The sequence below is a fragment of the Orcinus orca genome, chromosome 11 (genome assembly GCF_937001465.1).
Source record: "Orcinus orca chromosome 11, mOrcOrc1.1, whole genome shotgun sequence".
Classification (NCBI taxonomy): domain Eukaryota; kingdom Metazoa; phylum Chordata; class Mammalia; order Artiodactyla; family Delphinidae; genus Orcinus; species Orcinus orca.
In genome coordinates, this window is record NC_064569.1 from 97,054,781 (window position 1) to 97,077,820 (window position 23,040).

Genomic DNA, 23,040 nt, shown 5'->3' on the forward strand with positions numbered 1-23,040 from the left:
AACACCGCTCGGAATGCTGCCCCGCAGGGTCGGGCACGTCCCTTCACGTCTCAGAGCCTGAGCTTCTGGCCGCGTGTCGTGGAGATGTAACACCTGCCACCTGGTCCTCGCAAGGCCCAGACAAGGTGCGCGCGTGACGGTGCTCGGTCGCGAGGCCCAGACAAGGTGCGCGCGTGACGGTGCTCGGTGAGCTGTCACAGTGGTGACCGCGCACGCACTCCTGGTGCCACCCTTAGGACCTCCGCCTGTGGAGCCTCAGTACCCAAGTCAGCTGCTGATCCACCTGACCCCTGCTCTGCGCTGGGCAGACGTGCCTCACGCCCAGTCCCTGGCCTCTGGAGGTCTCAGCCCAGCGGGGCAGCGGACGGTTCCCTCCTCTGTGCAACCAACAGTCTGGGATCGACTCCTTTGGTGCTGGGTGGCCGTGAGAGAGGAGCTGGAGATGAACCCGACACCGACCCAGGCCTCAGGGGTTAGTGGTTTATCCCTGGGCTCACCCCCAGCGCTCAGCCCACCTGCCCCAGCCTCCCGCCTTTGTCACGACTCAGGAGGCCCCTCCCGAGCTCTCCTGGCGCCCGCCCCCCCGGCTCCCCCAGGCCCTGGGCTTGCATCTGGGCGGTGGTCTCCCCCAGTGACTACTCACTCTCCAGGTGACCCCCGTGCCCAGCACCCAGGGCAGGACCGGCACGGCGAGGGGCCTGATTTCTGCTGAACCAGCAGATGAAAGAACAGGACTCTGGAGGCCCCATGAAGAATGAGAGGATGCGAGGTGACCGAGCCCCTGTCCCCTGCCGGGCCTGGTGGGGGACAGTGTCGGAGATGAACCCGACAGCACAGGGGACCATGAGTCTACCGGCAGCAGCCACAGTCACGGGCACTGGAAGGTGACGTTGAGGTGGAAGCGGGCTGGACTGAAGGGCGAGAGGGTGGGAGGGAGCTCAGGCCTCGGAGACCGTCTGCAAACAGCACGACACGCTGACCACAGGGCGCCAAGGGGAGCCGCCTGTGGTGAGACGCGGGTCCAGAGGCCCGAGGGCCACACTCAGCTCCTGACACGCTGTGGGGCTTTGGGCAAAGGGTCTTCCACCTGCAGCTTGTCGACCGTGCAGGTTTCTGGCCCCGCCCCCAGAGGCTCTGAGCGGTGGCCCAGGTGTGGGCACAGCGACCTGCAGAGACCCCGCGAGCCCAGGGTCTGCCCTGCCCCTTGACGTGGCACCACCCTGGTGGCGGGAGTAGCCCGAGTCCCCTGCCGAGATCTGTCAGGCCTCAGTCGGGGCTGGTCCACCGGCCTTTCTGCCGCCAAGACCACCTGCAGCCCGCTGCGAAGAGGGGTTGGCTGCCGGCTCTCCTGGCCCAGCCGTGGACACCCTGACCTCTGACCCTTTCCCCTCAGTTGATTCCTGAGCCTTCTAGGGTTCCCATCACTTTGGGATAAAGGCCACGCTCCCCGGCAAGGCCCTTACACAGTGGTCCCAGTCTCCCCGGCTGCCCAGTCTCTACATGCTGGCCCCCCGACCTCTGGATCACCCTGCAGCCCGTCATGAGCAGTGTCCACAGGCTTGAGTTCCTCACCGAGCCCCACAGTGAGGTCCATCTTCCTCATGGGGTCCCTCTGGAAAGTGACGAGAGTCAGGCCGACAGAATTGGCTTCCCCGGCCACCTGGCCAGCCTGCCGCGTGCCCGCGCCCTGCTCCCATCCACTCTGCCTCTGGGTCCCCCCCTCTCCACGTCTGCCCAGAAGCCCCTGCTCCACCTGGGTCGCGTCCGCTTCTGAGCAATACCTGCAGGGGGCGCTCTAACCCATGGTGCTGGACAAAGCCACCCCAGAGCGCCTGGGCCTCTGAGTGGAGCTGGGCCCTGGGGTGCAGGCTGGTGGCCGCTGGGATGGTGACAGTGCGTGTGGAGGTCCTGGGCGGAGGAGGTGGCTGGGGGCAGGTGGTTGGGGAGGCCAGGACTGCAGCCCGACGAGCAGGGGGCTCCCAAGCCTGAGCGTGAGGGCAAGTAGGAAAGGAGGCCTCGCCAGGCCCCACCTGGCACCCAGCCCCGCCCTCCGCCTGAGGCCACTTCTCACAGCCCTCGAGGGGCTGGCCTGGCCTTGGAGCACGCGGCCCGGTGACTGTGAGTTCCCCTCGGCCCTGTGCTGACTACCGCCCGGCCGCGAGGAGGTAACAGGCCAGTGGGTCCACGCCAGCCCTCGGGGCTCCACCTACCGGGGAACTCGGTCCTGTGCAGGGCCGCTCGCTGTGGGGTCGGTTTCTGTCCGGAGAACTGTCTCCTGCAGACACCAGGGGGCTTGGGATTTCAGGGCAAGGCCTTGTCACGGGCCTGCCCGGTGAGGGCTGTTTTCACACTAGTGCTCAGAGAGCAGAACCTCCCGGACCTGAGGACGGTGCCCTGTGGTCTGCGGCGAGAGCTGCAGGGGAGAGGTGAGCTGACCCCGGGGGGAGGTTTCTTTGTATGCTCTGGGGGGATCTCGAATGGCCCAGAGGACACGGAGGTTCTATACTGAAGCAGGCGGCAGAGCAGGGCCCCGACAGCAAGCCTCACCCCTGGCCTCTGCCTCTCGCCTTTTCTGACAGTTAAGTGGACGGTGCTGCGGGCAGCCTCTCCCGTGAGGCCATCCTCAGGAGCGCGGGCACAGCATCACATACCCGTTCCACAGGAGGTGCAGGAGGCTTGGTGGGCAGAAGCAGCCTGAGAAAGGTCACCTGGCCGGTGACCTTTCCTTGGTGCTGCGCCGCCCCTCCAGCGGTGTGTGAGCGGGGAGGTTTGGGTGTTAGACCCTTCTCCCCGGAACACCCACCAACAGCTGCCAGCACTCTCCGAGCTCTTAGCGCCAGCCCTGGGCAAAGTGCGGGGAGACAGGCCCGTCACTAGCCCCCTGCCCTGGAGGGAGTGCGCTGCGCTGTGGGGGTAGGGCAGGATGGTGTGGGGCTGGGCCAGCCACTCACCTCCCTGGGCCTCAGTTTCCTCATCCGAAACGCTGAATGGCATCCTTGCAGGTCCTGGGAACACTGACTATGTCTAGGCACACAAGCACTTAGCCCCAAGCCTGCTCAACAGACGGGAAGCCTCGTTCCAGGTTCCTGAGGGGGTGCGGCCTTCAGCCCTGGTGTATGTCCCCCACGCCCCCCACGCCTCCCCCCCGTCACTTCTTGGGGCCAGGGCCGGGGGCAGGGCAGAGCGAAGCTGGCCCTCGGGGTCTGCATCTGCCCTTTCTTTTCACAGTTCCAGTCTGTGAGCTGGGCGGGCCTCCTGGAAGGGTCCAGATTCTGGGCACCTGGCTGGCCTCTGAGGTGCTTATTCACCCTTCTCGTTCTCCAGGTCCCCCTTCTGACTGCGTCAGCCCACCTACGACCTGACCAAGGTCAGGCAGGCCCTGGGCTTCCCGCCTCACTGCCTGGGCCTCGCCATCTCGAGGCTGTATTCCTTGCTGGCAGTAAAATGCTAACGGCCAGGGGAAGAATGGGATGTGACCGGGCACCTGGGGCCTGCCACACACACGGCCAGGTGCCGCACGCCAAGGCTCTCGCCAGCCTGCTTCAGAGGAGGGACCACAGCCCTCTTTCTGCAAAAGACAAAGCCGAGGCTCAGAGACGTGAGTGCGGTGATGGGGGCGCAGAGCCCAGGTCTGGCTCCAGAGCCTGGGCCAGGAGCACAAACCAGAAAGAGGAGTTACGGTTAGCGCAACTCCCGTCAAGTGTCCCTGCTCTGAGGACAAACACACAGCTCTTAAAAGAAAGATACAGCCTGGCTGAGCAACCCCAAAGCGCCCCAACTTCCTTGGGACAGACCAGGAAATCCCGCCACGGAAAGCCCTGAGCTCTGGCGACGCGCTGGTCAATAGTCAGCGGCCGCCACCTGGCCTGCCCTTGGCTGGAGCCAGCTAGAGTCACCCACATGGAGGCAAGCGTGGGCTTCAGGGGCAGGCCCTACCCAGGTGGGTGGGACAGGAACCAGTGGGCAGGGGTACCGAGGCGCTTGGTCATTGTCATCTGTTTCTATACTCTGGGGCTCCTCTGAAAACTGTACTGAGAAAAAAAGAGGTGCCTTGGCCTCTTTGGGGTGCCTTCCATTCGTGGCTCTGGTGGACAATCAGTATTACCACTCCAGGGCCCCCCTGAGTGTGGCTGGGCAGGGGAGCCACGCTGACCAGCAAAAACATCAGGAAGTGGGCATGGGGGGGGGCGACCAGGCAGCCAGGGACACTGAGGTATATCCCTGAAGGGACTGGGGACCCACGTGGACCGAATCCTCAATGAAAGAGTTAAAGCAGGACAGAGGAGAGGGGGCCGGCGGACGGGGTGGGGCGGCTGGGGAACACGGTCTCGTAGGTGAGTGAGGCCCGGAAGGAGTGCGGAGGGCTCACGTGTGTCCCAGCCCAGGCTTCCCGGTAGGTGCGCTCTGAGCCCACTGCCCACACAGCTGCAGGGACCCCTTCCACCTGCAGTCCCACCTCACAGAAGCCGCCCTCAGGGTCTCGGGGAGGGCGTGCTCACACCCACCACTCCCGGGACCCTGCCCTCGCCCCACTCTCATTTCTGGGGGCTGGGAAAGTGGCAGTCAGAAGCGCGCTGTGTGTCAGCTGCCTGTGGAGGTGAAGCCTCCCACGGCTCTCACACTTGATGAGATGAGCCTACAGACCGGCTAGAATCAGAATCAAATTTCGTCTGAGGCCCAGATGGAGGCGAAAGCTCTAAGGCCTCAGGCTCGAAAGGAAGCCAAGGACTTCCGGCTGGCTGCTCTGCGCCTTCTCAGGACAGGGGCTGGACTGCTCCCTCTAGCCACACTTGGTCCCCAGAGTGCCAGGGCCCAGGTGCCAGGATGCCTGGTTCTGCCCAACTCACAGGGGCGCTGTGGGTGAGTCCCATCCTCTCCGAGCCTCGGTCGCCCACCCGGGGCCAGCCAGTGCCCTGCCTCCCCTCCTTTTCTCTGACAAGCCCTGCCTGGCACCCTCCCTCTCGCCCAAGTTCGACCTCCCGACACAGCTAAGTCACCAGGTCCCACCTCCTTCCACCAGCCCATGGTGCGTGTGTGAGAGAGAGAGACTGAGGACGTGTGTGTGACTAGACTGAGGACAGGAGCTCAGAGCCTCAGCCGGGGACCCCAGCTGACCAGAGACCAGCCGCACGTGGGACCCGTTCAGTGACGGGGTGAAGTCTGACCACCCCGGTTCTTGCCTGGTCCGTGCCTGGGCTCAGCCCTGTTGGCAGGGAGGCTGTGTCTGGAGGGGAAGGGGCCTTCCCCGGGCCACAAGGTTCACCCGCCCTCTCCCTCCAGCTGGCCCTCCTGCTGAGCCTGACCTGGGGAACTGCCCTGTGTCGTCACCCACCTTGCCTCAGATCTACCCTTCCCATTGCCAGGCTCATCCAGGCTCCAGGCCCCGCCCTTTCTCTCCTCGCCAGACACCTGCCTGCGTGAAGAGTGAGCAGTGAGGCCCTACGCATCCCTGGGCACCTCCTCCAGGAAGCCTTCGTTCCTGCTCCGAGGCAACCAGCTTTTCCTGAGGTCCTGCTCTGCGCAAGGCCCTGCACTGTGTCCCCAGGGGCCATCAGAGCACCAGAAGCTCGTAGGTTCCCATCACCCGCTGCCAGCCACCTCTTCAGAAAGTCCTTAGTACTGACTCAGCCTTTTGTGCAGGGCAGTGGACACACCTGATTGCTGGAGCCTCTAAGCCCACCCCTTCGTGGTTTCCAGGCCAAGCCCGATGGCCCAAGTCAACGAGACAGCCTCGTACAGAGAACTTGCAGAGAGCGGGCTTCTAGCCTGAGCCTGTCCCTGTGTAACCAGAGTGAGTCCTCTGGCCTCTCTGGCCTGTAGCGCTCTCGTCTGAGAACAGGGCTACATCTGTCCTGCCCAGCACGGACCGGGGGTTCACAGAGCTGTCGGCCAGCCCACGGCTTCCTCACTGGGGGAGACCTCAAGCCTACTCCCTGGCACTCAAGGCCACATCCCTCCCTCAGCCCCACTCAGACTCCTCCCCAGATGCCTGGGCTCCTTTGAGGTCCCTACGAGGACCACAACACTGACTGACCTCTCTGGGACCTTTAGGCTCTGACCTCCACGGTCCTGTGACGCCGACACTTAAGATGGCCCACGTGGCCATGACCTCTGGGTTAAGCTCAGCTGTGCAGGGTAACTTACGTGTGACCTTGGGCAAGCCAGGGCACCCCAGTGAGTCTCAGTTTCCTCCTCCGAGATGTGAGAAACGCACCACCTGACCTCACAGCTCCCAAGGCTGGTGTGACCTAACAGGAGTGCCACAAAGAAGGTCGTGACAATCCCAGGTGACCCGATAGCTGTGCTCCAGAGGCCTGACAGCTAGTGCCACCCAGGGGCCAGCGACCCCAGAACTGGCACTGACTGAGGGTCAGAGGAACGAATGAATGTGGAGACAGATGGCTCTTCTGTTCTGCAGACCGAGCTCGGTTGCAGAGCAGTTCTTTTCTCCGTTTTCCTCACCCTGCCCGGGATCAGTTACACCAGCAGGCCTCCAGCCGCCCGGAGCGGCCCCAGGTGTTTCTGGGCAAGCTTCCCTAGAGTCCGCATCCAGCCCAGGGCAGGGCTCAGAGCGCAGCTGACATCACATGGACCCCCGAGGGGGGCGGGGGCCCGAGGGGGGCGGGCTGGGGAAAAGTGGGCTTGGGCTGGGGTCATTCATGGACTGGGGAGCTTTGGGGCCAGAAGGGGCTGCCAGGTGACCCTGCCCGGTCCTCCCCTCTCTGGGTAGCAGATTTCCCAACTATAAAGCAAGCAGGGTGGACTGGACACCCCTGAGACCCTGCTGCCCCGCATTTAGATGTAGTTTTTTTCCCCCTGCACGTGGCTCCTCTCTGGCGAGGAGACAGATAAGGATGTGCTGCCTGAAGCCCTGTTCTACACTAACACCCACTTTGCTTCTGCGTCTCAGCGTTGCTTTGCTGACCCTGGAACCCTAACTGCACATGTGGGCATTACTGCGAGTAGAGGGGGTTTACAGAGCACATGTCCTTACACGCAGAAGCCACGAGACACTGCCTCTGGGTTCTTTGCTACAAACACACAGAGAAATACATGTATTCGATGAAGGGTAAAAACCTTAAAAAGGAAAAAGTGAGTTCACATCTGGAGCAGAGCCCCTCACGCTCACCCACGGCACGCACGATCACACACACGTGGGCACACCGCACAGATGAACAGTCCCCACACGTGCTCACCCCACACGCCAGCACAGCTCTCACAGCCTGACATACAAGTACGCACACAGACACCCCACACGCCAGCACATACCACACACACACACACACACACACACACACACACACACACGCGAACAAAGGTGCAGTACAACAAAGGAAGTGGAAGAAAAGTGTTACCCATGAGTAGCCGCCGTTTCCCCCGCTTGTCCACATCAGCTACTGACGTGGCATTGCACTGAGAGCGCTCAATTGCAGCCTCATCCTTTTCTAAAACACAAGTAAGGGACAAACACGGAGCCGGTGGTTAATGAGAGCCCACTTCCCGCGGCCCAAGACAGTCAGCCTCTTGGCGTGGCGCATGCCGGGCCAGCGCGGCGTCCTCGCCAAGGGGCTAATCCCAGGAACCTCCAGATGGCGTGTTCAGGGCAGAGCGAAGAGGCGGCAGAGCGGGGGAGGGGGGCAGAAGAGGGATATGACCACAAGAGGACATGGTGGGGGGGGGGACACAGGGCCCATCTGCAAACAAACACAGGGGGAGGCTGAGGTCAGAACAGACAGGACCCGCGTGCGGAGGGCCGGAGAGGTGGACAACAGCCCCGCGGAGCTCGCGAAGACCCAGGCAGCTACAGACACCCCGGCTCAGGCTGAAGACGCAGGCACAGGACAAGGCCCAGGACGAGGGGGGAGGGACCCGCGAGGTCCGGTGATGGATACGCCTGGACAGCAGACGCCCTGTCTCAAGGGCGTGAAAATGCGTCCAACACTCATGCAGAATTAAGGACAAAACATACAGAGGGACAAACACGCATACACTCAACAGTGGATCCAACCGAACAGACACAGAGAAACCAGGGGGTCGATTTGGGCAGCGCTGGTTGCCTGCTTGTCTATGGAGGACTGGAGCGAGACACTCAAGTGCTCAACGAGAGGCTGCAAAGAGGGGCGGCCGTTTTAGGAGCGTGCACAGAGAGACAGCCGGCCGGGCGGCCGGGAGCTGCCGGCGTGGTCCCCGTAGAGGAGCACGTGAGGTTAGCTGGCTCGCGTTTCTTTGCTCGGTGGGAGATGTGTGGGGACATTTGCTCCCGGGGGAGCCCGGGGAGCAGTGAGCAAAGGCAGATGAAAGGTCCTCTGGGCCAGCAGGGAGTAACGGCCCAGGGCCCAGGAGCTGGGTCTGGGAAAGGGTTTCTAAGGAGAGGGGAGGGGAAGGGGCAGGGTGAGGGAAGCTATGTTAGACAGCAGATCCAAGCAGGGACCTTCACGTGCAGCAGACACTAAAGGATAAAAAAATAAGAGAGGATGAGCCAGGTGCACAAAGACAAGGAGTGTTAGACGAGGCTGGGCGTGTGTCTGGCCGGCAGCTGTCTGCGCTGGTGCAGGGGCTGGAGGAGGCAGCTCCACTGCAGACGCAAACGCTGTGGGAGACCCCAGCAGACGAGACAGGAAGGGGGCCGGCGGGCCGGGAGAGCCCCCGGGGCCAGTGGAGACAGGGAGAGAGGTGGGAGAGGGAGTTCTAGATGGGATCAGGCTGCAATAGAGACACTGGTCTGAGACTGGGCTCTGCTTTGATTTTTTTTTTTTTTTTTTTTTTTGGTTCTTTGGTTTGGTTTGGCTTTTGGCTCTGAAAATCATTAACGAACGTCAGTTATCAGACAAGACAGGCAATCAGGGACCATCACCAGAAAAGCAGGAGGAATGAGATAAAATGAAACCCAAAATGGCTGTCTGAGAGGAGAGACCACACAGAGGAAGGGAGAACCACGCAGGCAGCACCTGGGACGACAGCCCGGGACTGGGACGCGACCGCTGCTGCCCGGCCCGGCCCCTCCGCCCGACTCCCCCGGGGCACAAGGGAGCAGAGCCACGGGGGACAGAAGGTGACAGCAGACTCCGGGCTTCATGGCTTTGCTTGCTTGCCAACCCTTTTCTGTTACTTGAAAGTCCCTCAAGAGATATCTTCTGAGTCGATAATAAAAAAACAGGGCATTTTTACAAAAAATGAATATGATAACTGACTTGCGGGGGGTTGCTGAACTTTGCCAGTGTTGTAAAGAAAGAGGAGGGTGAACTCTGGGCACCAACTTTGAAATTCCTCTTTTTCTCAGTTAAAAAGTAGGCTGTTAGTTTTGAGTGGGGAAAGAACTTACTAGTGATTATAAGTTGAGATAATCACAAATACTCAAGCTTCCCCTTGCAACTAAGGACCAGGAGGACGGAGGTGACAGAGACTGAAACTGACACTCTTGCAACAGGTGAGGTGACACCCGAGGGGTGTCAGGAGGGGGCACCCGAGAAGAAGGGGCTCTAGGTGGGAGAGGAGGTCCGGCGAGAGGCCCCGTAGCTCGGGAGTGGAGAGCAGTTAAAGACACCCAGACCTGACCCGGGATTCACACCGGCCCTCTCCCCTGGTGTTCTAGACAACCAAGACTGAAAGCAGTTTTCTGAGAAAAGCTCTTGGTTTTCCAGATGCTGTGGGCAGCTCACACTGCCAAGGAGGTGGTGATGCAGGCTGGCCGAGTCTCCGGTGTGTCTCCACGTTAGGGGAGGAAACCCCTGTGCTTCAGGAACAGAAGCTGCCCTCCAGAGGCGCACACACCACCCTCCTCCCCACAGATCACCTGCCTGGAACCACCTGCACGCGGAGGACGAGGCCCCTCAGAAAACCCGCAGTGACACAAAGCAGAGGCGCTTGGTCTGGGTGGATGGGCGACCCTGGGAAGTGTTCACGGAAAGCTCCCCTTGGGGTCGCCCGCCAGCCCCATCAGTATCGTGGGGCGCTCCCTTTATTTTTCCCCCTAAGCTTCCTTCTTGGAAAGCAGGATGCAGTGGGGTGTGGCCACTTTCGGGGGGCAGGGTGGCGCAGGGCGCTGGTGCTTGGCCGAAGCGCTTACTCACCGATGCATGTCCGGCCGTCTGAGTGCAGGGCGTACTTCTGGTGGCAGCCGCACACGGGGCCTGTGTCCGTGTCCTCACAGCTGTGCTGGCAGCCTCCGTTTCCATAGTTACAGGTTACTAGTTAGGCCCGAAGTGTACACACGTGTATGTGAACAGAATGACAACAAAAACGATTAGTTTATCGCCGTTGGTTGTTTCTTTAAGGGATGGGGGAGGAAAGTGGGGACATGAGACAGTCAGCGCAGAGGCACACATTTCCCTGGACATCAGCCCCTCTGGGGTCTTGGGTGGAATCGCTCACTCCCTAGAGGCGAACTGGGGTGGGACAGAGAATGGACTTTGGGTCGTCTGGGCTTCGAACGGAGCTGGCACACAGCTGACGCACTCAGATGGTGTTAGTTGAAGAAAGGGATAAGCTAGACAATTTCATCCTTCCTAGGTTGCAAAAGACACTTTACAATAGCCTGTCCCGATGGGGCAAATGTCTGTGAATACCAGGTATACTCTTCAAGGCGGTGGGAGGGGGCAGGCCCATGGGAGGGGTGGCGCTCATTTCCTTAGCTCTCGTAGACCTTTCTTTCTTTTGCTTACGTCCTGGGGCACGTGGAAGGATGTCCCCATGGATGCCTATTCCCTCCAAGTCCCAGCAGCCACCTCAATCTCTATCCACTCTAAGCCCTAATCCTCCCAAGGAAATGTCCAAACAGACAGAACATGTGCAAATTAACGTCATCTCAGATGCAGGTTTGAAAATGACCTTTTATTTAAACGTGTTACACAGTCGCAGGGCCTACGGCCTGGAGGAGCTGCTGCCCTTGAGCCCAGGACCTTAAAATGTTTCCCAGCATCAGCAACCCGGGCGCTGAAAAGGGGGCTGAACAAGCAGGAGCCCGTGTGAAGCAGGGAAAAGGAGAAGTTCAAGTTGACTGAAAAGAATACACATTGTTCTCTCTTCCCAGGGTGAGGGATGTCGCGAAAGGAGATCCAAGGTCTCCACGGCAGGGCTTCGGGCTGCCCCTGCTTTGCTCCGCTGTAGGATGACAGGGCACCCGTCATCTGTGTGCAAACGGTACACCGGGGCCTTGAGGACAGGGTGTCTTCCTGGAGACCTTACCCATTTGTCCAGAATTCTATCTACACTCTGAATTTATCTGAAAGTCCTAATGATGATCAGGTATGCAGAAGTGAGTCTCAGACCAACCACAGTCAGAGGGGCAGAAAACTCCGAACTGGCAGAGCCTGAATGATGTTGTAACAGGTGACCCGTGAGCAGGGCTGGGGCCAGAGGGAGGTCACGTGGTGGCAACTCCCTGGTGAAGGATTCCAGGTGTTTCAGAGCTGAGTTCTGCAGCTGCATTTCCCAGGTACTCCTCCTTCCACCCAGAGAACAGCACAGAGGCTCTGGGGTTTCCAGCCTGAGCGACGCTGGCCCTGCCGACCTGGCCACACGCAGTCTCCCTGCCAGGTGAGGAGGGCGCAAGGAGAATGGGTCCTACTCACTGTCCCAGACACTGTCCTCAGCGACCAGCGGCTGGGGGGCTGCCTCTTCCACAGGGAGCTCATGACCATCCGAAGGAGGGATCCAGCTTCCAGGGCGACATTTCAAGGACATGCAGAACTGCTTCAGGAAACAGCTGGGGCTTTGCCACCAAGCCCTCTGGCCCCTCTGTGTGGGAGTGTCTCTTCTCCCAGCATTTCTGGGTGCCCGGCAGCCTGGAGTCAGGGTCTCTCATCTCTCTGCACAGGAGGAGCCTCAGGGAAGCCAAGGTCCCAGGGGGCTGCCTCTGAGCACGGATCTCAGGTGAGGGGAGAGCCCCACCTTGGGCTGAACATCACGTGCCTTTCCGGACTGAGAAAAACCCCATTCAGGGTGGGCAGGGGTGGACCAGTGAGGGGACAGTTCTTTCCAGGCTCTGGGCTCCAGGAGATGGACGGCACGCTGCAAGTGGCTCTACGGAGGACACGGGCCTGTCTGAGGCAACCGGAGCGAGGGCCACTTTCTCGCTCCCCCTCTGCAGGCCCGCGTGCATCTCCCAGACCACATGGGCCAAGCTGTGAGCACGTAGAGAGCCTATAGCACGTACACGGAAGTAAATACTGGAGCCCTGAGCTCCGGAAAGACCCAGAGAAGGATGGAGAAAACCTCCTCTGGCCCTGGAGTGAGTCCTGGGCTCTGGAGGGAGGAAAGTTTGGGCAGAGTCCCCTGTGGACCTGATCGTTCACAGTGGCTGCCTAGGCCAGGCCTCAGCCCCTGACCCAACTCCAGATCTAGAATTTCCTGGGCCTCAAGTGAGCTCAAGGGCTAGAGGGAAGTGTCAGAGCTAACTTTACGCTAATCCACATTAACCACACAGAAGAAACCAGAGCTGACGGGGTGGACAGCCAGGGGTGCCGTCCCTCGGCAGGAGGGCTGCAGGGCAGTCACCCACTCCTGGGCTGCAGGATGGGTACTGGACTCTCCACACACTTTGGCAACACCCAGCCACTGAGCAGAGACGGTGGGACTCTATCTGCTTCACCAAAAGTTCGGGGCGCGGGTGTAGCTCTTCTCTGTCCGGGTGGGGCAGGGGAGTCTTGGCCGTGCACAGAGCTCTCCTTATCCCTGACCTCTCAGACCAGGCTGGTCCCTCAGGAGATGCTCTCTGAGCAAACCGTCCCCTTGTAGCACTTGTAGCACTCGCCCCACACGGAATCATAGGATTAGGCAGCCTGTGAGTCAGTCCCAGCCACTTCCTGGGACCCACGGCTCTCTCTCGGGCACCTAGCTCAGGGCTTGGCCAGGGCAGGCGTCAGCCAGGCTTGCGGACTGAAGGAATGCGCTTTCCTCCTGGCCGAGCCTGTCAACAAGCCTGCCCACGCCACATATGCTGGTCCCTGGCCTGTGTCCTGAGGAAGCTCAGATTACCCCACGGGGAGGACTGGGAAGCTGGAGTTATTCCTTCTCTGTTCTGAAGGTTGCCAGGTGGCAGGAGGTTTCTCTGCAGCTAAAGGGATCCATCTGCTGTAGAGGACAGGAAGGCCTGGGTTAGAGCCGGGCATTTCCCTGTCAACAGCGTCCCTGATTGGTCCTCCCCTTGGTGACAGTGTTCCTATTGATCACTGCGATCCCGCAGGAATGACTAGAAGAGGAAGGCTGGTCCACATCGGGGACCAACCTGGGCAGGAGGAAGTGTCTTCACCTTGGGAAACGGACGAATCAGGCGTGGGGGCTGGAGCACGAGCTCCCTTGGTGACAGGGACTACGTCTGAGGCGTGTGGGTCCCCGAGATCTCGATGACTGAGGAGAGTGGAGGAGAACTGGAAGAGTCACGATGACTAAGGATGACGGGCTGGCAAAGGCCAGCTGTCTTCTCCACAGAATGAAGAATGGAAAGAAAGCCCGTTTTCTTTAGGAGAGCTGGTCAGCGTCTGTGTCCTGGTTCAGTGGCCAGCCTGGGAGTTGGACTCAGACTCCTTCATACCATTTTTCTGCAGCACAAGGTGGGCCTGGTATGAAGTGCTTGTCTCTGGCCAGAGACGGGCAGCAGTCACACCAGCCACCCTCCACTCTTTTCAGACACACAGCAAACATCACATCAATCTGGGCATCCCGGCTGCCCGGCAAGCAGAGGCCACGTCCAGCAGAGGCCACGTCCTGCCACTCCCCACGCAGTGCCGGGAAGATGCACTGCGTTCGAAGCTTTGAGGACTCAGTGTTCAGCCACCGTCTCACTTCGTTTGCTGGCTCCCGTTCCTACTGGGAAGTGCCGAGTGACCACATTAAGAGGCTGGATTACGCCTGCGTCCTGCAGGCTGACCTCCAAGCTGGTCCTGAAACGGCACCTTTGACCAGAGGCCTCATTCAATCCAGATTCCCCAGGGTATCATCGTCTATAGTGGGCCTTTCAGGGCTAGGCTATGAGCTCTGGTCTTTGATCCTGGAAATAAGCTCAGTGCAGCCTGCGCTGGGAACCCCCCAGAACCAAGCTCCTTGCCTTCTTTTTTTTAAAAAAGTAAATTTATTTATTTATTTTTTGGCTGCATTGGGTTTTCGTTGCTGAGCGCGGGCTTCTTCTAGTTGCGGTGAGCGGGGTCTACTCTTCGTTGCGGTGCGTGGGCTTCTCATTGCAGTGGCCTCTCCTGTTGCAGAGCACGGGCTCTAGAGCACAGGCTCAGTAGTTGTGGTGTGCGGGCTTAGCTGCTCTGTGGCATGTGGGATCTTCCCTGACCAGGGCTCGAACCCGTGTCCCCTGCATTGGCAGGCGGATTCTCAACCACTGCGCTACCAGGGAAGTCCCCTCCTTGCCTTCTTTATACCATTCTGTTACCAAGGGCTGCCCTGGCCCACTGCGAACCCACAGTCCCTCCGTTCCTGCTGGAGAGCTCGAGCACAGGGCCAGTGGGTCTCTCGGATCGGGGGCGGGGGGGGGAAGGAGGAGGTTACGATGAGCACTGACAGGGCTGTCACACAGGGCCCTGCATAAGATCCAGCCCAGGTCTGGGGCTGTGTCAGTGGTACTATGCCAGGGAAACCCTGAGCCTGAGGCTTACGGCCCTTGTCCCTCATGCCTCCCAGGCCCCTTCGGGGCGGGGGGGGGCCCTGCCCTTCTCTCCCCCCAGGGGACTGAGTGCCCTTCTCAGGCAACGTCCAGCAGACTGGACAGACCCCCCACAAAGCAGCGGCAGGAGACGCGTGGGAATGTCTGACCCCTTTGCCTCCATCTACCTACGTGTGCAGTCCTTCTGGTTGTGGGCAAGGTCAAAGCCAGGCCTGCAGTCACAAGCCACCCCACCTTTGGGCGTCTCCCGGCAGATGTGGGCACAGCCATGGTCTTTGTTCATGCAGTTCATACCCTCTGGGAAGAGACAGACAAGAGAGGGGTTGGGAACCAGGGAGAGAGAAAATTTCAGGCTTAGAAGAGATAACCGGCGAAATGTCACAAGCAAACCTAGTGTTCTTGGGCTGCCGTTGGCACGTGCATGGCATGCACACGGGGGGTGCACCTAGTCATCCAGATGGCGATCCCCTAGGGGGAAACTGAGGACACGGTGCCCAGGTCTAGAGCCAGGCCTTGCTCGGAGGCCGTAAATGAGCTTGCAGGACCCACGGAGGAAACGCTCCTGACCTGGGTCAGATTACAGGGCATGGGCTGCAGGATGCTTCCCAGGTCAGGGGTTTAGATGGTTTCCCCACGAAAGCAGATGTGAGTGGCATTTAAAACGATGGCGGTGCGCAGCACTTTTCAGTTTGTACGGGGATGCCACAAGCCCCCGTGGGGCAGGTGGAGACTTGCATGTCAGGCTGGGCACACAGAGGAGTGCTGACGGGTCAGGGTGCCGACACGCCCCGGCCGGCCCCCAGCTGCAGTGCTCCCCGGACCCACGGAACCCCCAGCCTCAGTGCAGAGCCCTGCAGGCCGGGAGCCCCGAGCAGGCATCCCTCCGCCCTCCGTGCTTATTCCGGTCCAGGCCACACACGTCACTGTGCTCCTGATCGCAGCCTGAGATTCCTGCTGGTCGGCAGATGTTCCTCTTTAAAGCAAATATGTGTGCAAACCTCAGGCACCTTTTCCTCCGAGGCCTCAACTTAAAAGGGCAGTTCGCAAGGGACTCCCCTGCTGGCTGGGAAACTTCAGAAATGCGAGACTGTGGCAGCGGCTCAGGGCTGGGCCACGCCACTGCCTGCTCGGCACCCCCATGCTCTAGCTGCAGCGGGCTTTTTTATCTGGAGTCTTGTCCACGTTGGCCCTGCCCGGCAGGCCCTTGCAGCTCGTCCTCTGGCCGACGCGGAAGCCCTGTCCCTCCCAAGGCCAGCCAGGTTCCCTGTCTTCTCCCCTCCCAGAGGCCTCGCTGAGTGCAGAGCTGGGTTGCCCACGGGCTTTGAGGGCAGGAACTGTGGCCCATCCACCTCCAGAGGCCTGGCCTCTACACACCACCCAGTCAGCGCTGCCAAGCATCTCGCCAAAACGCCCTGGTGTGATCAGGGAGAAGAAGGGTTCCCTGGGGTGGGCCGTTTGGCCCCTCTCCTGAGTCGCCCACAGTTTTGGGGAAATCCCCTCCACCCCAGAAGACTTGATCCCCCCTCCCTGTCTGCCTGCAGCAGCTCGGAACCCCCTTCAGTTGACCCCGGTTGATGTTTATCTTCCTGGTGATTTGTGAGGAGTTTCCAGAATTTATGAGGTCAGGGGTCAAGTGAGAGGTTAGAGGTCACAAGTCCATCAAGAGGCTAAGTGCAGATGAAAGGAAGGGCTGCTGCCCACACGGCCCTGAGACCTCCTCCCCCAGGTGACTCACTGGCCTCCTGTTCGAGGTGAGGACTAACTAGCTCAATCTTGACCTCGGCCACTTGAAGCATGGGCAGGGGGCAACTGAGAACTGACAGATGTTTGAAAACACAAACACCCTGGCAGCTACCATAAAGACTGAAAAAAGTCTGAAGTTGAAGAAAACAGAAACAAGTCAAAATGAATGAAGCAGACATTTTGCTCAGCGCATCGACCTCTGGTTTCACCTGATTTTATTACTCTCATTATTCCTTCACCTTGATTTTCTCATTTATGCCAGTCAAATTGTCCAACTGGAGCCCAAAGAGCTTGTGTTTCTGTTATGGCTATAAATATTTACTAGAGATTAAATGGGGAAATTTATCTCTATTAGTTTATTTAAAAACGGAAATTTAAACTTTATTACACATTAACGTTAGTACATCTTTGGTTAAAAACGGTATTTTCTAAAACAAGGAGAGTTGGCTGAGAGGAGGGGCCCTTGCAGAGGAGAAGGCGGGGTGGGTGTGATTCTCGACCATACTGTCTGGAGCTCTGGCCTCTGGTTCTCCAGGCATTTGTCACCCTTGCCTGTACGGGCGGGGAGTCTCTGTCAGCTGGGCCTGCCGCAGACTGGGCGCTCTAGGGGCCAGTCAGCTACTGCTGCGACTCCGAAAGGCGTGTGCACTGTAAGGCCCATGCCACTACGGCCCTCCCTCCTCCGGGAAGCCTTCCTTGGCCCTCAGGCCCGTCAAGGGCCTTTTGGACACCCATGCTCTCCTCGCTGTGGGGTAGCTGTGTGGCTCCTCTCTGCTCTCCAGGTGACTCAGGCTGAGCTCTGGGCCTCCCCAGTGACCTCACCGTCCAGGGCAGGTCTTGCCCAGGAGGGGATGCTCTGGGTCCCCACAGCAAAGGGAGGGGAAATGGAACAGCCTCGGGTCTGGGTCTCCCAGCTGGGAGCGGCAGCCACCAGCAGCCAGGCTCACGTACGGCTGGACCGCTTCTGCTCAGCTCGAGCGCTTCTGGACGCTCCTGACACGGTGGTCGTAAGAGCATTGCCATCATATTTAAAAATGACCCTAGCTACCACCCCAAAGAAGGCCATAACGGCCTAGCTAGGGGCCGGGGGTACAGCTTCCTCTGTGCAGGTGACTCAGCCCCTTGCCCAGCCGTGGACGCGGGAACTGCATGACCTTCCCCTCCACTCTGGGGCGGCACTGGCTTCCGCGGGCCACGAGAAGCTCGGCTTCACGGCTGGCAGGACCACAGATGGTCAGGGCTGGACGGCTCCTTGCCATCCATCTTCCAAATGGGGAAAACGGGGCCTCGAGGCAGGGGTGGCTGTCCCAGATCATACGGCAGGCCTGGAACCCAGGCCGCTGGGCTCCCAGCCGTGGCTCTCCTGGTCTGGGGGTCACTGAGCGACCCTTGTGGGACTTAGATGACGGACAGGCAGCATGCATTTGCTGGGGGGTGAACAGAACTAGGAACCCGGCACAGAGCTGGGCTAACAAATGGTACCTGTTACTATTTGTTGCCCTCAGAATTAAGAGCCTATGAAAATTCAAGGCAAATTCAGACTGTGAAGCTCTCCGGGCAGCCCCTCAACGAAGCGCAGAACCCCTCGCTCCTCTCTGACCTTCACCCGGCTGCCGCTGAGCACGAGGGCGGAGCCTCAGCTCACCTGCAGAACCATCACGAAGCCTCGTCTCTCCTGCTGGTGTCACCTCTCTAGCCTTTCCACACAGCATGGCGTTCCTCGAGCGGCCGTGCTTTACGGCAGCTGGGGTCCCGACCTCTCACCTGCTTGTCCTCTGAGTCCCCGCTCTCCCTCTGCAGCCACCACTGGCCTTCCCACTGGGCTGGACGTATAGCAGAGCGGCCTCGGGCAGGCCTGGCCCACGCCCTCTGCAGCTGCTCCGTGAAAGGTGACGGGCTCTTACGAGCAAGGTCACTCTGGCGGCGTCCTAAGCAAGGGGAGCGCTAAAGGGCTGGCCTATGAGACCCACGCCTCAGGGCAGCACCGAGCTGAGTGGCTCCCCTTGGCGGCTAACTGATGCCTTCCTTCACTCTCTGGGCGCGGCTCAAGCTCTGTCCCGCAGACTGCGGGTCCTGGCTTTGTCTCTTCCTTCCAGCTGGCGCAACGCTAAGGGCCGGCTCTGCGTTTCTCCCGTGCCTGTCTACCTGTGGCCGCCCTGCCCACCAGCCAGCGAGCTCCGAGAGGCCGTGTCTTGTCCCTGCTGTGTCCCGCGCCCAGAACCCTGGCTGCACACGGCAGATGCTCAGGAGATCTTACTGGGGAGCGGATGCAAAGGCGCCAGAGGGAGAGTCCAGCCCCCAGGCCGGCAGGCCAGCCTGGCCACGTGCTCACACCATCAAAATGCTCCGAGGAAGGCTGAGCCTCGTGCAGGAGGGGCCGGGGCCAGGGCTCCCCTGCTCGTACCTGAGCCTCTGATCAGATACCTTCTTCCCTTTTCTCAGCTGACAAATGCGTTGTCAGAACGTGTACCTCCGAGGGTTGCCGTGAGGCTCAAATGAGAAGACCGTGCAACGTGTGTGGCACAGAGCGGGTTCCTAAGGAAGGAGGGCTGTTCCTAGAGCTTTTCTACACTGCTGCTGCTTCATCCTGCCTTGTGTAAAATGCGTGTAGCTGCTAAGTTGCGCTCTCCTGCCAACCGCGGGTAATTTGAGGGGAGACCTGACCTTTATTCTTTTCTGTATCCCAAGTACCCAGCACGGGGCCTGCCCCGAGTTAGGGGTCAGCAAACAGTAACTGAAAGAAAGCAAAGAAGAATGGGGGCGAGAAAGAGAGAGAAGGGAGGAAGAAGAGAGAAAGAGGGAGGGAGGGAGAGGAGAGAGAAATGAAGCCTTTCTTACCTCAGAGCAGATTAAACCCATTGCCTATTATTTAGGGGACAAGGCGAGAGGCACAGAGAATTTGGAAAGCACTATTGTGGCATTCTCTGCTGTGTGTTCTGTGAAACACAGCATCCCAGGTCGCCTGAGGTAGGGAATTCACAACGCACGTTAAAGGCTCTGAGAAGTCCTGCAGGCACTCGTGGATAGCCCCCTCCCCCTCACTTAACACAGTATCCTGGGGAGCTCTGCCCCAGCCCCTCTGGGAGGCTCTGGGTTACAGGCTTAGAGACCCCAGGGTGGCCCACTTCAGCCCCTCACCTTACAGATGAAGCCACGGTGGCAGAGGCACTGTGGAGGCGCAGGGCGGGGCAGGGAACACGTGGAGCCTGGCATGGCTTCCTCTGTGCCTCAGAGCCTCAGGGGTAGAGCGGACGGCTCTCCCTTCTTGTCCGCCCAGGAAGGCGGTCCTGAGCACTGCGAGCTAACAGGGGTAGTACTGGGAGGGCTACTGCTGAGGGCCATGGGGCCAAGTGGAAGTTTGGATGTGAAAGGTGAACCCCGGGGAGGGGGGGCATGCAAGGTGCGTGTTGCCAAGCACTTCTGCTCCAGGAGAATGGTCCTGGGCTCCACACTGGAAGGGACTGCAGGTCCCCCACCCTGCTGCAGCCCCATCCCAGCTCCTCTGAGGCAGCCCGGCCCGTTCCCGCCAGCTCTGGCTGGCACACTGTCTCCACAGGCTTCTCCAGAACAAGGGCGGAGCCCAGAACTGGGCACAGAGCAGGCTTCTGCGAGCCTGCGGGACCGAAGGGCCCTGTCTCCCTCTGTCCTCCTGTGGGCCCCTGCTTTGTACCGTGTCTACTCTTGGGAGCTGGACCACAAGACAGCTGCCTTGGGGCCAGGCGCAGCCACTCCCTCGGCCTCACTCCCCATCGTGATACCATGCAGTGCTGAGTCCAGCAGAAAGTCCTATTCATCTCCCCTCCTCGAGGGGAAGAGAGATATAATTTCAGAGTTGTTCCCAGAAATCCTGGTCTTCAGGGGCCTGGTGCCAGTCAGGCCAGGCTGCCCGCCAGGTCGAATCTAATTTGATCCAATCCATCCAAATCCAATTACGTTCTGCAAACTCGGACCGAGTGTCTCCTCGGTGCCCAGGGTGGGGCGGGGAGCAATGAGGACACAGAAGCTTTGCTGACACGTCGCCAGGTCCACAGTCAGACTCTGACGCTCGCTGCATGACCTTGGGCAATCCCTGCACCTCTCTGAGCCTTAGTTTTCATCTGTGAAAAGTGAATAGTTGTCGGACCTGCCTCCCAGGCACTCACTCAAGGTGCAGGCCCCTCCTCTGGGCCAGTGGGGCTGGCTAAGGGTGCAGGTAAGGACCCGAGGGACTTTATCCTGGGCAGGGGGAGCCACTGACAGGTTGTCAACTGGGCAGCGATGCACTTTGTGCTAGAAAGATCTCTGGATGCTGTATGGAGGCAACCTGCTGGGGCAAGAGTGCGGGCCAGAAGCAGGTGGGAGGCTACTGTTATCACCCTGAAAGGGACGGAGCAGCCTGGAGGGGCGGCAGCGTGTGTGCGGACAGGGACAAAGGCTGGATCTGGGACACACGTCAGAGCCCCTTTCTCTCAGTTTTCCAGAAGACATGATGTAGGGACTTGGGCTCTGACTGTACTTGCATTTAATGTAACCCTCACCGTAAGCCTGAGAAGTGGGTATGACCGTGCCCGTTTTGCAAACAAGCCCATGAGAGGCTGGATCAGGGTTGGGGAAAGACGTGCCGGGGCCACACCGTGCACAAGAACTCCGGGCTGCACCTTCCTCTCCCAAGCGCCCCGAGCTTCCTTCTGACGGGCCCCTCCCCAGGTTCCTGCACTCTCTAGGCCCGGTGACAGGCCCCCGCAGCCCTTTCCCACCAGGGCCTATTTTCCCAAAGGCCTCCTATCATTTTTTGAGGCTCTACAGGAGTGTGCACAGAGGTAAACGACGGCGGACTCTGCCTGCCCCAAACCAGTGCGTACATCGCGTCTTCTGTAGAGCAAAGTTCACGGATGCATCTAAAGCAGGGCAGTGGGGCTGGGGGCCAGTCTGTTTGTACTTAGGGGCAGCCTTTCTCGTAGCCCCCGGCCCAGAATAACAAAGCTGGAATGTGTGCCTCTCAGGGGTCGTTGCTATGGCGACTTCATCAATAACATCATTTTCCGCATCCCTGTCCCTTAAACACGCAGGAAGGGAAGGCAAGCTGGGAACGGCAGAGCGGGGAGAAGAGAACAATCACCTTGTTACGTCCTCCCCCAACTCGGGAGGAAGGGATTTTCCTCCCCTTCCACCTCATCAGTAGAAAATTACGGAGCCCAGGAAGAGGCTGGAGCCTTGGGGGTGGGGGATGCCAGGAAGAGGCTGGAGCCTTGGGGGTGGGGGATGCCAGGAAGAGGCTGGAGCCTTGGGGGTGGGGGATGCCAGGAAGAGGCTGCTGCCTTCCCCAGCCCAGACTGGGCAAGCTGGCCGAGCCAGGCAGGGAGAAACAAATGTGGGCTCCCACATGCTTCGAATGGGGGCGCTGAAGGGAACGCTAGCAAGGTCCTGCCGCGGGGGGAAAGGCAGGGGTGGCAGCAAGGATGGGACCGTGGGAGAGGTGACGAGGACAACAGCTGTGCCCGTCCGCCCAGAGCCGCCTGTGTGCCAGGCTGAGCCATGCGCTTTACATATGTTATCTCACGAATTCTCCCCACCACCTCAGCAGGGCGCTTCTGGCCCGTACTGGCCCACTTAACGGATGGGAACACTGAAGCACCGACAGGTTAGTAACTGAGGTGAGGGGGCTGGATCTAGGGGCAGCCCTGAAGCAAGACAGAATGGGGGCAGCTCTGGGCTGCAAAGCAGGAAACTGAAACTCGCTGCAGACGGATGACGACCCACCGCAGCTACCACTGTGGAGCGCCTTCTGTGCCCTAAGCACTTTACGTGAATAACCACCTTTAAGTCTCAGGACCATTTTTCAAAGTAGATGCTATTATCCCCACTGTGCAAGTGAGGAGAGTAGGACCCAAGAAAGGCTTGGTAACTTGCCCAAGGGACACGGACGAGACAGGCATACCGTGTTTCACTTCAAAACCTGCGTTCCCCGTGGCCTTCTAGGAGGCAATGGAGCATTCACGGCCAGGGGAAGGGCAGGGAAACCCGAGCTGTCCCCTTCTCTTCCTTACCTTTCCCCAGGGTGTGAAGCACGGAAACGACCCAGCCCCTGCCCTCCCTGGCTACGTCCACTTTTCCACATTCTGTCTCCCCAAGCCCATATCAAATGCCACCTTCTCCAGGATGCCTGATGTTTCACGCGGCACAGAGGCAGACGTGAGAACACGGGCCCTTACCATCTCACTCTGCAAGGTGAGTAGTTCTGTCATCATTTTACAGAACGATTCAGAGAGACTGAGCAATTTGCCCTTGGTCACTTGGGTAGGAGATGATAGAGCTGAAACTTGAACCCTGTTCTGTCTGACTTGAAGACCTGCCCTTCTCCAGCTACAGAAGGAACTTTATAGAGCATAAACCTGACTGTATCTTCCCATTGCTAAAAACCCGTCAATGCTCCCACCCCAGCCTGGGCCCAGGGTTAGGCTGAGAGTTCTCAGTATAGCACTCTAGGTCCTCCCCATGCTCTGCCTGCCGTGGCTCTAGGGAACAGGGACACTTGGCTGTCGGCCAGCAGTTTGAGGTTCTGCTTGGGTGTCACCTCCCCTAGGAAGCCCTCCTTGCTTCCACCCTCCCCTCAAGTCCCTCAGCTGGATTAGGGGCCTGGGCTTCCACAGCCCTCTGGACTCCCCTCTCTCATAACACCCACCACACGCACTGTAACTTCTGGGTTTGCT

At 59.6% G+C, this 23,040-nt stretch overlaps 1 protein-coding gene and 1 long non-coding RNA gene across 3 annotated transcripts in view; one reads left to right on the top strand and one right to left on the bottom strand.

Annotated features, from left to right (window-relative positions):
- LOC125960485 (uncharacterized) overlaps positions 1 to 23,040 on the top strand; it is a 327,476-nt gene that overhangs the window by 213,140 nt on the left and 91,296 nt on the right. The window lies entirely within an intron of this gene.
- The window catches only part of SCUBE1 (signal peptide, CUB domain and EGF like domain containing 1), a 127,712-nt gene that overhangs the window by 42,002 nt on the left and 62,670 nt on the right, over positions 1 to 23,040 (bottom strand). The window contains exons 5-7 of one of the 2 annotated variants that reach the window (XM_049694546.1): positions 14,780 to 14,905; positions 10,071 to 10,187; positions 7,356 to 7,445 (exon numbers count right to left, since the gene is read on the bottom strand). In XM_049694546.1, coding sequence (XP_049550503.1) covers positions 7,356 to 7,445; positions 10,071 to 10,187; positions 14,780 to 14,905 — 333 coding nt within the window. The remainder of the gene's footprint in view (positions 1 to 7,355; positions 7,446 to 10,070; positions 10,188 to 14,779; positions 14,906 to 23,040) is intronic. The other variant, XM_049694547.1, reaches the window with a different exon arrangement.